Raw genomic sequence first — 15,265 nt, 5'->3', positions numbered from 1 at the left:
CTAGTCTACAGAAAAGAGCATTTTTTCAGGGAAATGGGTGGGTCCGTACAGCAATGGAAAATTTAATCCAGCTTTTCATGTTTTCAGAATACAAAAACATATGTAAAGAAACAGAGAAATCCATCCAGCATCAAAATAATATCTCTCTATGCCAAAGGGTGGCACAGTATACAGCTGCAGTCATAATCATCTAATCAATGATGCCCATATGCTTCCTTTTAAGGTTTAACATAAACAATTGAAATGAAGCAAAAGGTTATCTTCTGGAATCAGGATAAGGACATTATTCCAAATGTAAGATCATGATTTTTAGAAAGAAGCAAAAATAGGAGTTGAGGCAAAAATAGTGAAAATAGACAAAATCTGACCTGAATAAACTGACTAATTCTACAGGCTGGATTAATAAAATTCAAGCCCAATCTGGCATAGCCCAAAATCAGGTTGGCCTGCTATGAAATCTTATCTATTGTTTAACCCCACAAGCTATCAACTAAATGCATGCCGACACCATTTTTTGTTATAAGAATTGAAGCCTAGTTGATAAATGAACTAACACACTGATTCATTTGTCATTGGCTCAACCCCGTGGTCCAAATTTCTTAATTCTCATTTGTTTAAATATTTTTTGAGGATTGATTTATTGCAGAGAGAGATAGATTTAGTGGCAGGCCAGAAAAATATACCTACACCAAAATTGGAGCTGCCTGAAAACAGCTCAGCCCAAGTGGATCAAGCTGGCCTGTTTTGACAGATCTGAAATCATCCTATTATTTCACTTATAAAACCAAGACACTTATTCTCAAAGCATAAACATCACAGCAAGGGATGATTACCATTGCAAGTCCAATTAGCCTTGAGATTTAGTCATTGGTCTGGTGGGGAGGGAGGATGGAATCCCTAATTTAGTTCTTTTATCATGTCAAAGGTTAATGATAGAATTATTCACTCAGTTCTCCTGTTCAATAATCCAAGCTGGAAATATTTGTTCATAGTGCATAGTTCCTGGATAATTTCTTTTGTGTGAAGCAAACAATTTTTCTTCGTAGTGTTTATAGATTTTATTTTTCTTTAATTTTCTATTTTAATTTTGATCTTTGTTTTAGTTATTTAAATCCTGAAAATTTTAATTTTTTGTTATCTTTATTTCCATGCTAAACTATCTTTGTTTTTTGTTATTTAAATCCTAAAAATCCAAAATCCAAAATAAATAAATAAAAGAAGTTACAATACACGCTCCCTATGGTGCATAACCAAATATCAGGCCCTTTTCAGTATTTCTTCTACCATCTTATGTGCACCAATTGAAGGGTCGGGTCGGGTCGGCAGCTTACTCTAGTTTATTGCTTTGATTGAGCTTCTGCAATATGCCGGCCTAGGACAGAATTGGGCATTCAAGAGTTGCTATTTACACTCTCCTTATTACTAATATATTCTTTGTAATTCTTTTTCCTGAAATATCCTGAAAATTAATCTTGTGATTATGCACTATGCTGCATTTTGTGATTCTTTTAGCCTCTTAATCTGGCGTCATGAGTTGACACACCAGGATTCAAGGAGTAACTGATGACAACAGTAAAAAATATAAATAAGTAAGGCATTATATGGTTTTGACTATGGGAACCCTAGGAAGTCTATTAGCATGTTTGGGACACTCTTAGGCTCTGTTTGATATGAGAAGGAAAGTACAAAAGAAGTTAAAGAAAGGAAAAAGAGTGAAAAGTGAAGTTGTTTAAATAAAAGGAAAAAATAAGTTTTTTTCTCATTTTCTTGATTGGACATATAAAAAGCAAAAGGAAAGAAAAAAACCATACATTAAAGTAATTATTATTATTGTTATTTTCAAAACATTATTATTATTAAAATATTTTTTATTATTCTTTCATATGTTATTATATTCGATTCCTAGCTTGCCTTTAAGTATAGAATATATCATATTAAAAAAAAATATTTATCTTTTATGTACTCACAATATCAATAAAAATTAGTCATTACTTCCAATTAAATTACTATTTACCAATATCATGGTCCCAAAAAAAAGTGTTACCTTTTAGTAAAACTGTAGCTTATTAGTTCAAAGTTTTGGTTCTCTTTATTTGGTATGTAGGTGCGCAGGTTTTTTTGGGGCAAATTTGTCTCAACAATTAAAGCTTATTTTTCTGTTTGTTTTCTTTCCGAACTTAGAGGATTTGAGTCACTATAAACATTCTTTCCTTTTCTTTATTTTGAGTAAACCAAAAAATGAATACCCGTTCCTTTCCTTCACCTTTTTCCTACACTAAACAAAACATTAGAGACCACGTCTAAGATTGAAATTATGTCATGCAAAACCTACAAATAGAATAGATAATTATAAAAGGAGAATTGACATCAACACGACACAAAAGCAAACGAAATTATGTTAATTTGTTTCCCAATAGTTTTTATAGAGATTTTTTTTAAAAAAAAAAACTCATTAATTTAAAAATAACCTCTCAATAAAATAAAGAATATGTACATATATAAGTACATATCTTATAACAGAAAATATCTTATATAAGATGAGAAAATTAAATCTAGACCATAAAATCATATATAAAGAATTAAGATTTAATATAATATAATTTCCACACTCTCATATAAAATATATATATATATATATATATATATATATATATATATATATATATATATATATATATATATATATATAACTTTGAAAATAAAAGTTTTTAAAGCTTCTCTAGCTAGAGTCCAAGCTTACACTCAATCACTATATACATCTGGACACGCATGCATTATCATGTATAAATATATATAATAGAATCAATTGTTTAGTTGCAAACTCATGTATGTAATTTGATTTATATATTTTACAAAGCTAGCTCGTAGTCATATAGCCTAAGTTTTTGTTGGTTTTGTCGGAAAAATAGAAATAATCTAGGTGAATAATTCTCTTGGAAATTTTCCTAAAATAAAAAAAATCTTTTGGAGTTTAAAAACCTTTATCAAATCTTTATCAACCAATTACTAATCTGATGCCATAAGACCAAGATCAAATCCTAATTGAAGTATTAGTTGAAATTACTTGAGACAAATTCGATTTATAGAATTGAATATAAAAAGAGAGTTGGAGAGAAAGATCAAGGCACAAAATTTTATACTGATTCTATTTTTAAGAGATCTACATCCAATTACCTCAAGAACCTTATGAGTTGAGATTTTTACTATAATTTCAATACTGCGAGTAAAATTAGTTTTTGATTCAGAGGGTTAGAAGACACTCGAGACTTTCGACATAGGACAAAAAAAATGTATTTCCAAGCACTAAGAGCACACAGAAATTAAATGGAACATCCTTCTTCTCGAATCCTTCAAGATAACATCAAATCCTACACTTTGTGAAACCCTACAAAGAGCTTTGGAATTTAATAGGTTAAACTGCATTTGGAAACAATACTGATACCCAGGCACCAATAAAACAAAATTTTCTTTCCATGCAATAAATGAAGACTGGAATGAACATAACGCAATAAAATAGAACTGCTTCTATCACTACCTACGCCTAAACTTAATCATGGTTTTGTTCAATTAAAATTTCAGACTAAAGGATGACAGTAAGTAAATGATTGTATAACCCACCAGTGGAGCACGTTAGCCTATATATCACCAGTTATATTGAACTCTATGATCGACTTGAGAAGAGGAATGTACAAATGCCTAGCAGACAGTTATCACCATCAGCCGTTATCTCCTGAGCTCAAATTAATTTTGCTGATTCACTGCATTCTCTTGTCGTTGGAGTTGTGGAGTTGTGGAGTTGTGGAGTTGCGGAATCCGCCACTGAAACTACCAGTCATTGGAAAATTAATCTTATATTGAAGAATTAGGGTTCAGAAACATTGACAAGAAAAAAAGAAATAAAGTCAAAAATAGAAAATGTTCGGTACCAGAGATCTATTCTTTTTTATCAGGTCCTTTAAAAATCATTTCCCCTCTTAACATAATACCTACTTTTAAACATTAATTGTTTTGAAATCAAAACTCAAAAAACATATAGATGAGCTAGTGTTGTATATCACCATAACACTTTAAATGCATCTTCAACATCTAGTCTTCAGAAAAGAGCATTTTTTTTTTTCAGGGAAATGGGTGGGCCCCGTACAGCAATGGAAAATTTAATCCAGCTTTTCATGTTTTCAGCAATACAAAAAAACACATGTAAAAAAAACAGAGAAATCCATCCAGCATCAAAATAACATCTTTTAATGCCAAAGGGTAGCACAATATGCAGCTGCAGCCAAAATCATATCTAAAATCTAATCAATGATGCTTACATGCTTCCTTTTAAGTTTTAACAGAAATAATTGAAATGAAGCAAAAGGTTATCTTCTGGAATTGGGATAAGGACATTATTCCAAATGTAACATCATGATTTTTTTTTTTCACAGCAAAAAATAGGAGTTGAGGCAAAATACTGTCAAAATGGACAAAGCCTGACCTGCATAAACCAACTAAATGTATGGACTGGACAAATAAAATTCAAGCCCAAAATCAGGTTGGCCTGCTAGCCTGAAATCTTATCTATTTTTTACCCCAACAAGCTATCGACTAAGTGCATGCCTGACACCATTTTTTGTTATAAGAATTGAAGCCTAGTTGATAAAAGAACTAGCAAACTGATTCATTTGTCATTGGCTCAACCCCATCGTCCAAATTTCTTAATTCTCATTTGTTTAAATATTTTTTAAGGATTGATTTATTGCAGAGAGATTTAGTGGCTGGCCAGAAAAATATACCTACACCAAATTGGAGCTGCCTGAAAACAGCTTGGCCCAAGTGGATCAAGCTGGCCTGTTTTGACAGATCTGAAATCATATCCTATTATTTCACTTACAAAAAACCAAGCCAGTTATTCTGAAAGCATAAACAGCACAGCAAGGGACAATTACCGTTGCAAGTCCAATAGTGATTTAGTCATTGGTCTGATTGTAACATCCCTGATTTTCGACTGCTCAGCGGCTTTCACACTACGGCATCTCACACGATGACACTTCCCTTAACATTCTTGTTGGTCAGAATCCTTCACCGGTCAGAACCCTCCATAGGTAACTCTTTCCGAGACCTTGAAAATCAGCTCTATCTGCTTCCAGGATCAATAACTATCCTCACAAACCAACACGAGACTTTTCAACATGTTTTGTTTTCACTCACACATTTTATGGGAAACTTTCCAGAAGGTCACCCATCCCATAACTACTTCAAGCTAAGCACACTTAAATATAGAATTCTTAAGTGATAGACTACCGAAAAGTAGATGCATCTTATTGGTATAGGTAGTACCAATTAATTCCTTTAAGCCACCTCAACTGTACAGTCCCATACCTGCACGACTTCCGAATCCCTCTCTTTCCAGTGTGATTCGTCGGGGTGTTACACTGATTGGGGAGGAAGGATGGAATCCCAAATTTAGTCCTTTTTTCATGTCAAAGGTTAATGATAGAATTATTCCCTCAGTTCATCTACTCAATGTTCCAAGCCGGAAATATTTGTTCCCAACTATCCTAGCCAGTTTGAAACCCTGCCTCTAAAAATATATCTTTACCTAAAAATTTAAGATTTAGAGATACTTGGTTCATGACATGGTATTAGAGCCTTTGACAATGTTGTCTAGTGATCAATCTTTGTCCCCCCATTGGTCTAATACAATTGGGCCAACACAAAGGCTTCTTGCATGAGGAGGCATGTTAGATCTATAACAGTTTGAACCTTTGGAATAGTTGGTTTATGAGTGAACCCCAAAAAACAAAGTGATTGAAAGCAAACACATAAAAAAGGCTAATTGCACTAACTACTATTTCACTTTTCATACCTTGATTTGACAGATGCAAAGCGCTCTCAGCTGCAGCAGGTTTCAGAAATTCAGTGTTGTAGTTTGGAGCATCACTTGTTTTATTGTCTCTTGGAACTTCAAAGTTGGAAATTAGCACATTTGTTTGATCACTTGTTTGCACCTCACCTTGGGAACTTGTCACATCATTTGCTCCATCATTTGTCAAGTTTCCAATTAAAGATTTAGGTGTTTCATGTTTTTCATCATTTCGATTCAAAGCCGCAGCTTCTGGTTCTGGGTTGGCAGAAACCTGTGGGATAGTCATGTATATATAAAAGAAACTTTAAGAAAGAGCAGCCCAGCATTCCTAAGGATACAAAATTATTAGTTTGACATCTATTATTTAGGAACATCATAAACAACAAGGACTCACTAACCTAAACTTGTATATCATATCTTCTGATGAGATTCATATTCTCATTTCCCAACACAGGTTGGTCATTTTTCAAACATACACAATTAGATCCAAGCAAACCAACCATCATTTAGAAACTAACAATGTCATCTTATCAAGGGAAAATTATAAGAATTGGACATAATTTGACCCATGGCAAATTGACAAGAAAGGAAAAACATTATCATTGTACACATATCCCAGGAATATATCAAATGAATTACATCAACTACAGTTCACAGGGGCACAAAAAGTTATAAAGAAAACACTTATAACAAAGTTACAGAAATGGATCTCAGGATTGGGCTAATAAATTATAGGAAATAAAGCAGCATTTTCAAAGAACAATGGAAGATACATAGACATACAGTATCTTCAAGGCTTGAACAGAATAAAACTTAGAGTAAACTCAATATCTCAGGCAGTATATACTCTAGCTTGCAGCAGTTCTGGCAATTTTTAAGACCACAAAAAATCTGAGTAACAATCATAACGTTAAGACCAACTTCCTTTCAGTAAGAAATATCAACAAAATCACTTGGTCATTTTTTTCACAGAATAATTCTATTGACCCATCTCTGACAGGTGGAATTAAAAAAAAAATAGAAATCATTACTCAGGCCATCCTCTAGAACTCTAACCAACAAAAAGTAGAGAAAACAACTTCACCTTATGGGTATCAGAAGGATTGGCAGTCATTGGGTTACTTGACATAAGCACAGCAATGGATTCGGTGCGGTGTTCATGACATTCGGAACAGTCTCCACGAGATGCTTCTCGGTTTTCCATTTGATTTTGCTTGACCACTTTAGGAGTCTTTAATTGGTTAGAATGTATACCATTTGAGACAACACTATCAATTTCACCGACAGTCCTTTTCCTGCTTCGTGAATTAAGCTTAAGTTGAAACAAACTTATATAGAAAAAGGTGGTGCTTAATACTAGCAACACATTGAAAAGTGAAAGAGATTGGTGAGGGGAAGAACCCAAGAAGACATACCTACTGCAAGTATGAGCACCTGAGTACAGAGAGTTAGGCTTGTTTAAAAACAGAATTCCACGAAGAGGTTTTCCATCAATAACAGTTTCAATAGTATATCCTTCTGAGATATTTTCAGTAACCTTGGCTTCAAACATTTTTTTTCCGGGAGGTGGGGATTGGTTTACTGGGATATTTACTCTACCTGCATTTATGATAGTGGGCATTTAGCTATCCCCAAGTGGTACTTTAAATTGTAAATAGTCAAATATCATTTCAATTGTTTTTGTCCTCCAGGCTCATAAATGATTAAAATCAAAACTTTTAGAGGGATCATTATTTTAGTCATCACTGACTTGCCATAACTACATTCCATATCTAAGATTTGACACATACTAGTTGCAAGAGCAAGACCTACATGAACACAAACTTGACTAATTAAACATGATGAAGAGTCAACAAGGAACACCAATTCTTGCTGCCTTAAACTTAATTAGCCAGATTGCCCAAATATTTAAATGTAAGCCCTGACATAACTTTGAAGAACTTCTTGAATCCAACAAATCTTTAAGCTTATGTTGCACGAATATGGATAGACCATTGGGTACAATATGGTACAAGATACAATAATTAAAAAGAAAAAAATGCAGGCATGGCAATATAATATATAAAATGTAATTATATTTTTAAATAGCTTATATTTTATTAATTTATTTTTCTTAATTTTTTTATTTTAAATCGCAATATCTTGCTTTGTCATCATCATTGTATTATTGCTGGTCTTTATTCTCTTGAAAAAAATTATTAAAAAAGCATAATCATAATCAAATTTAAATTTTAAAAAAAAAAGAAGCAATATTCAAGTCAGGATAATGATCCCATCATCATCCCAAGAAAAAATGTACATCAAGACTTAAGAGGTTTGAAGATAAGATAGTAAAGCTCTAACACAAGGGAAACCGTATAATATATACATGTAGGGCTTTATGAGAAAAACTAAACTTTATGATATCCATGAGATGAAGCAGAAACTTTATGTATAAAAAAAATTCTTACTTGATTGGCTATAATTCAACACTGTCATGATCTGTCCCACATCAGAACCCACTCCATATCTAACGAGAACTTGATTTTGGCTAGGATTGGGATTTTGTTCTAGGCATTTCAGTTTCAATTGCTTCTTTAAAGATAATTTTTCTGGTCTCTGTTCACTTTCCCGTGCAATCCCTAATAGTCAGAAGTATATCACAATTTGTTATGTACATAATAATCTAGCAAAATATCAGAACCAAAAAAGGTTGCATTAGAAAAGTTAATAGAGTTGCAAATAAATGACACTTTGCTGAACCTGTATATAGGTAATACATATCATCCAGGGCCTCAAGACTTTTATTACAACCACCGATGAATATAAGAACACCACTCCTAAAAGGGTCTAAACAGTCACCAGCCACAGAAAATCTAGCAGAAGGACCATTTGTTGCAGTTGTAACATTTGTCCAAACACCAGTATCTACACTCAGATCAGAAATGAAAGGATTATATAAGAAATCTCAATTCAATCAAATATTTATCAAAACTATCACGCTACCCATTTCTGAGCACCATATGAGAATTGATTAATCAAATTAACTATATGTCTTTCTAAAAATTGAGAAATTACCATATATATTACAATATGCACTAAAGCAATAATTTTGGGAAAAGTTGGAGCTAGACCCTACTTTAATTTTAAAAGTTAAAATGACTAATGTGAACCTCTCATCATCAAAAAGATTGAATATCTGCTCAAGAAATGTGAAAAGCATTTTTCACCAATGAAATGTGTAGAAAAATAAGTTTGCCAACAGACAGTCACTTGAACAGATCCTCCATGAGGTCTAAATTCTAAACTAAAAGGGCAAGAATTATAAAAGTCAGAGCAATTACACTCACAGGAAGGTTCTGCTTTAATTAAACAGTTAAACCACAGTACAATACAGACAAAAACTTAAATGCAAAAAACATATTCTTCTAAGCTATAATGAACATACCAATATCGAGCATATAAAGGTCATTATAAAGATTTTGGGCATCTGTAAATCCACCAAAAACAAACAAGTTCTTGCCAAAAGAAACAGTGGAATGACCAGCTCGAGGTGGCAACAATTGGCCAGATGTACTCAGCTCCCTCCAAATTAGAGTATCTAATATTTACAGAAGTTCCAAAGAAAATTATTATATTCTGAATAAAGCTCCTTTACTTTGCACTATTTATAATTCATTGTAAATTTATATTTGTAATATTACAATTCAATAAAATTAATAATTAAAAAATAAAAAAAATGAAACAAATCAATACCAGTATCAAGAATGTGGATGTCAGACAAATAATAATCATGCCCATCTTCACCCCCTATCACAATAATTTTGTTTTTCCAAGATGAACAACTGTGGCTATCACGAGGAGATGGTGGAGTGCCTGACGTTGTAGCACACTTCCAAACAAATGTCTCTACAATTGAAAGAGTGAAAAGCAATTATCAGCATGTCCTACATCTAATCAATTAATCAAAAGTAACAGACGAATTTTCAACACAAATGCAAATGTGAAAGGAAAATAAAAACTAACTAAATGTTGAAAAGCTCCACAGTTCACACTCAACACCCCTACTTCTCTCAACCAAACAAGAGCTCTCTCATTTCATTCACAACTGAAACTATAATGAGCCTCTACAAGGTAGCCAGGAAATATATGATTTTTCCAAGTTCAAACATGTTCATACAAAAATAATCAACAAACTAGGAAACCCTAGTCAATTTTGTCATTATCACCTATATTTGGTCTCACTTAAATACAAAAGGAATAAATCTTGCAGTGAACTAACTTGCTCCCTAACTGGCAGTATGATGTGGGAAAATCACCTGTATTTAATATGTAAAGATCATTGTAGTAGAGCTCATTATTATTATCTGCAGATTTTCCACAACCTCCAAAGATGTATAGTCGTTTGCCAACAACTGCTGCACTATGACCCTCACGTGCTGGTGGTCCTTCTCCTCTTATGGTTGGAGAAACCCATGTTTGCAAAGCTAACAATGATTTAACATCAGTGAGTCAAATAGTAAAGAGATAAATCACAGACAATTAGACATAAGCTACATAACATTCTCACATTTTAACTTAGCTGTAATTTTCAAGGTCATCATCATCCAAGGAAAGGGACCACATATACACACAGAGGCTATACATAGACCATTGAACTTGAGCTAAAGAACAGACGATTTTTGGCTTTTGGAGGCAAAAAAAGGGTGATTAATTAGTTTAGATGTGAGAAAGATGACTCACAAGTGTCTAATATGTGCAAATCCTTGAGAGGGTTCATTCCATCTGTACCCCCAAACACAAACAGATTATCACCAACGGCTGTGCATGTATGGCTGTCCCTAGGTGTAGGTGGGGAGCCTTTTAAAGCGGGTTGGCTCCATGCCTGCTTCACTGCAAATCAGAAATAAGGATTCAGAAAAATAAAAAATAAAAAAAAAACACAATTCCTACATTATAACAACAACAAATGCATAAAAACATATATTTAAAACCAGGCCAGGCACAGAAGTACTATAAAATAAATAAGGTAATACTAATACACACTCTACAACATCAATTACAAAACAATTATTCATTATCCGTTTCAAACCTATCAAAAAACAAAGATAAAATGTTTGCCAACAGCAAACACATCATCACAATAACATGGGAATGAGGAAACGCACGTACCAGTGTCGAAGACATGAACTTGGTTGGTCTGACAGTTATCTTTGCCGTAACCACCAAATACATAGACAAGTCTGCCACTTTTGACGGCGTTGCAGGTGTGACCCCACCTCTTCCCTGGCCCTCCACCACCCTTTGTTGTTGTGCCTATCGCCTTCACCTCAACCTTTTCCCACCTCATTTTCGATAATGCAAGAAATCAATTTCTTGCTAACCACCCCAATTAGAATACTATAATTTTAAAAAAGGGATTTTTCTGAATTTTTTAATTCGAAAAAAATATGGGGAAGAAGAAACAACTGGGTGGGGGCGAGGGTGAGATGAAAACAGAGGGAGACGACATACATGCGAATGGGGAAAAATTATAAAAGTGTCAAATCAAATGAGAGAGAGACAGTGAAACTGGTTTTTTTTTGTTTGGCTAATAAAGCTGAGGCCAGTAAAAAAATCTAAAGAGAGAGGGGGGTGAATCTCAAGAGGGGGTCTTTGTGTAACACATGGGGAATTTTGTGAAACGTGGCATGTAAATTAGTCCTATGATTTGTTACTTTATATTTTTTTTCTAAACTTATTTTTTTTCTTAATAAATAAATTTGTTTAACTTCATTAATTAAAAATTTTTAAACTTTAGAAACTAAAAAATTCAATCAAAAACTAAAAGAAAATAAATTTAAAAATTATAAAAACTAAATAAGTAATTAGACCTTAATAAATAATGAGAAGAGTGTGGCATTAGGCTTAAAGAATTCTTAGAATTTAGGTTTTTGTTTAGAGGGATCTATGATGGTTCGTTTAATATACTTATTTTGAAATGAACGGCTGTATTGGTATATCGGATGAGTTATTCGTAGTGACATTAATTTAAAGTAATAAAATATTTTATAGTATTCTATGTGGATCTAGAAACTTTAGGATGAGTCAACATCTGATTGACCTCATAGCCCAGTCTTTCTTTCTCAATTGTATACTTACTTTCCAATTTGTCTCTCTTTGCTTTCCATGCTTCCCTTTTGCACCTTTGAAAAATGATTTTATTACTGATTGTTGATGAACCCTAATACTGTCGAAGTTTCACTCCTCTAAGTTGTGGCATTTCCGTAATCAATAGGAAAATAACTGAAGAGGAACTGTTGTAGAGTGTTTTAATGAAAATTGGAATGGTGGTGAGCAAGGTTGTGGATTCAGGCATCAGGAAGGAAGGGGATCTTGAGGTGTGTGTGTTTATTGAGCAACACTTGTAGGTGTTTTTGCATATAAAGCTGTAATCAATTTTGACAATGAACTAATAGTCAAAAGCAAGAAGTTCTTTTATTTTAGTTATTTGGAAGATAGAAATATTGACTTGAGGAGCATTGGAATGCTTTACTGGGGATGACAAATCATATTTGTATACTGAGACATCAAGAATTGATTCAGGGTTTGGATGATTTGGGGCATCAATTGTAAGTTCTAAGATTGACTCATCCTCATTCCATTTAAGAGTTAATTTTTGGCAAAATTTAGTGAAATTTCAATGGTGAAAAAAGGGGTAAAATGGGGAAAGGAAGTCTGGGTTAAGGGGATTGACTGTTTTGCTTAATTTTTCTATTGTGCGAATACTGATGGACTGCGCTTGGGGCTGCCTCCCTGATTGACTTGAGTTTATAATAGAATGCTGGTGAAATTTATTAATTCCGATTACTGGATTGTGTTTTGAATGAATTGAATCAAAGCTTGGTACTGCCTCCTATGCCAGATTTGCAATACCTTTTTTACTACCAATCACACAAGCTTTGGTCTCCAATTCACAATAATCTTCCTCTGTCCAACCACAAACAGAAGCCCCTTCGTTTGATCTCAGTTTCAACTTGATGGACCCCGAGCTGTATGTAAACACGATATTCTACCTAAATATCTTAAACACAACAGGTAACACTTGGTAAAAGGCCAATCACAGGGATGCACTTGTTTCTTGACAGGAAATGTATTATATTTTCTCCATAGATTGTGTCTTATTTCTAAAATCCGTAGGTGGGCAACCTAATGAAGACTGCAAGGGACTGTGATGGCTGAAGAAGAAATTTTGGACATGGGGAGTGGTAGGAAGTTTGGATCCATAGCAATAACAGATACCAGCAATTGTTTGAAGAGTCCACAACCATACTCCTGAGTTTCTCAAAGTGAATACATCAATTTTTGCTACACGTAGACATAGCAATACTAAATTCTAAGCCTCCTGATCTATATAGATCGGGGACAAGGGTATTATATATTCTGTTCTCATGTAAACCACACATAGCTTACTCTACCTCTTTATGTCAATATACAATCCCAAAACCTCCTCGTATCCATCCACTTAAAATAATGGACTAAGAAACGTATCAATGAGAATGAGATGGGATCACCCCCGCCAAATCATGAACATTGTTAACCTAAGCCAAATGTAGCAGTAGAAGAAAAACTGACCCAACCATGTTGATTATAACAGTACACCATACAACTACACATTCAGCAAGGCAAATTCTGCAACAGAAGATCATTTTTCTTTTTCATAATCTATTCAAGTAAAGCACACTACACATACTAATTACCTACTCCTGCTTAGTCTTCCACAACAAATGGAGCCACAAGCTGTTTGTATACTTCATTAAAATTAAGGCTTTAAATATTTCACTTGATTCCATTCTTTCTAAGATTAAATTTAAATGCAATTCTTTAGCTACTCTTGATATTGTTCTCCAATCAAAATTGAAGGAGCCCCTCAATAATTATCATAATAAAGATTTGCATTAAGGTCTGCAATCTACATACGTTTACTAAAGTGAAACTTCAATTCTGATAAGAGAATGCAACCAAAGGTACCTAAGAAACCACATTTAAGTTTTGTATCTTCCCAACTATATGACTGCAGCCCCAATGAATGATTTTTTTTTAAAGTCGTGAATTAAAACCATGACAGAGACTAAAATGATTAGTTAACCTTCACAATCTCAAAAACAAGAACATTAAGCTTCAGTTTATCCAAAAAAAGAAAATTTCACCCAATTTCACCATAAACACGTCACTGAAGGTAAAAATCTAACACACTCACGGTCAACATTTTAGTATCGCATTCACAGCAATTTTCCTGCAATATCAAGGATTCGGAATTGAAAACATTGCTTAGTCTAACAACTACCAATAAGACAAGAGTGACTCAAAAGAAGAAACCTAAACTGAAATAAATTGCGCCAAATTGCAGCGTGAAGCATTATCATTCTTTTTTTAGTAATTTTTTTATACAAGAACGATACAGTGAAACTGGATTGTTCCTATACGTTGTTGCTGTGTGAGTAATTTTGACAAACATTAGGAGGGGGTGCTGCTGCGGAGCCTGTAAACGATGCGTCCTTTGGAGGAGTCGTAGCGGGTGACCTCGACCTTGACTCTATCGCCGGGGAGGATCCGAACGTAGTTCTTGCGGATTTTGCCGGAGATGTAGCCTAGAATCAAGTCCTCGTTGTCAAGGCGCACGCGGAACATGCCGTTCGGGAGGGACTCCATGACCAGACCCTCGAGGACCCACTTCTGCTCGCCGGACTTGTCGCCCTTCGCGGCGGATGCGGCGGGGATGGCGCGCGCAGCCGGAAGAAGCGGCGGAGGGACGAGGAAGGAGAGGGTGTGACGGAAGGGTGGGAGGGTGAGAGGGGAGAACTGGGTGCGGGACGGTGTAGGGTGGTGACAGTAACGGTGGTGAAGGATTGGGGTGTGGAGTGAGGTGGGAGATGATGATGGGAACATGTCTCTGTGTTGTGGTATGAAGACGAAGCTGAGTGGTTTGAACGATTTGGTTGGAAGGAAAATGAATGGGGTTTATGGTGGGATAAGGTTTGGGCTTAGGCAAGGCAAGACCAAGGGGAAAGATATATTTTTTAATACATAAATCATTAACTAAATTTATATGATTAATATTTATTATGAATAAGTAATTTAATATAAAATATATTTTGAATTTACCATAAATAATTTAAATTGTAATATAAAATTTATTATAGATATCAACAATTTTTAAAAATTAATGAAATTTAATTTAGAGGTAGAAGGCAAAAAAAAAAAAAAAACAAAGTAAATTAAAAGGAAAAATTAGACTAAAATACAATTTTGGTCTCCATATTTTTAGTTCAATCGTCAATTTCAATTTAAGTATTGAAAGTTAATAAAAAAATGTTGAATGCTAAATCACTGTGTAACAATGTAATGTTGAGTCCTTTAATTGAATTCTTACGTAATTTAAAGAGACTATTTTAATAA

At 34.0% G+C, this 15,265-nt stretch overlaps 2 protein-coding genes across 9 annotated transcripts; both read right to left on the bottom strand.

Moving 5' to 3' along the window:
- Positions 1-3,320: 3,320 nt before the first annotated feature.
- On the bottom strand, positions 3,321-11,486 carry LOC100820222 (RING finger protein B). Of its 8 annotated transcripts, none has more exons than XM_026128624.2 (13): positions 11,000-11,429; positions 10,571-10,720; positions 10,147-10,314; positions 9,584-9,736; positions 9,276-9,428; positions 8,591-8,755; positions 8,299-8,469; positions 7,264-7,447; positions 6,933-7,143; positions 5,849-6,119; positions 4,929-5,119; positions 4,776-4,844; positions 3,321-3,825 (listed from the first exon to the last, which is right to left on the bottom strand). In XM_026128624.2, exons 1-11 carry the CDS (start codon positions 11,175-11,177, stop codon positions 5,052-5,054), a joined length of 1,872 nt encoding a protein of 623 aa, XP_025984409.1. In that variant the 5' UTR covers positions 11,178-11,429; the 3' UTR covers positions 3,321-3,825; positions 4,776-4,844; positions 4,929-5,051. The 8 variants fall into 8 exon arrangements, with proteins under 8 accessions (XP_025984409.1, XP_025984411.1, XP_025984410.1 ...); XM_026128626.2 differs by having other exon boundaries at positions 3,321-3,819; XM_026128625.2 differs by lacking the exon at positions 4,776-4,844.
- A 2,576-nt stretch (positions 11,487-14,062) lies between these two features.
- LOC100805978 (translation initiation factor IF-1, chloroplastic) lies at positions 14,063-14,862 on the bottom strand. The gene has a single exon (XM_003524538.5). The coding sequence runs from the start codon at positions 14,753-14,755 to the stop codon at positions 14,324-14,326; it is 432 nt and encodes a 143-aa protein (XP_003524586.1). The 5' UTR covers positions 14,756-14,862; the 3' UTR covers positions 14,063-14,323.
- Positions 14,863-15,265: the final 403 nt, after the last annotated feature.

Source organism: Glycine max, chromosome 5, assembly GCF_000004515.6.
Source record: "Glycine max cultivar Williams 82 chromosome 5, Glycine_max_v4.0, whole genome shotgun sequence".
In the NCBI taxonomy this organism is placed as follows: Eukaryota; Viridiplantae; Streptophyta; class Magnoliopsida; order Fabales; family Fabaceae; genus Glycine; species Glycine max.
Note: the sequence above shows the minus strand (reverse complement) of the source record. Positions and strands in the feature narration are given on the sequence as shown.

Excerpts from the sequence above, each read along its gene's own strand:
- LOC100820222 (XM_006579429.4), bottom strand. The coding sequence starts at position 11,177 with ATGAGGTGGGAAAAGGTTGAGGTGAAGGCGATAGGCACAACAACAAAG. Across the intron at positions 9,429-9,583 it reads CATCCACATTCTTGATACTG|ATACTCTAATTTGGAGGGAG; the intron begins GTATTGATTTGT and ends TGTAAATATTAG. Across the intron at positions 8,756-9,275 it reads CCTTTATATGCTCGATATTG|ATACTGGTGTTTGGACAAAT; the intron begins GTATGTTCATTA and ends ATCTGAGTGTAG.
- LOC100805978 (XM_003524538.5), bottom strand. The coding sequence starts at position 14,755 with ATGTTCCCATCATCATCTCCCACCTCACTCCACACCCCAATCCTTCAC.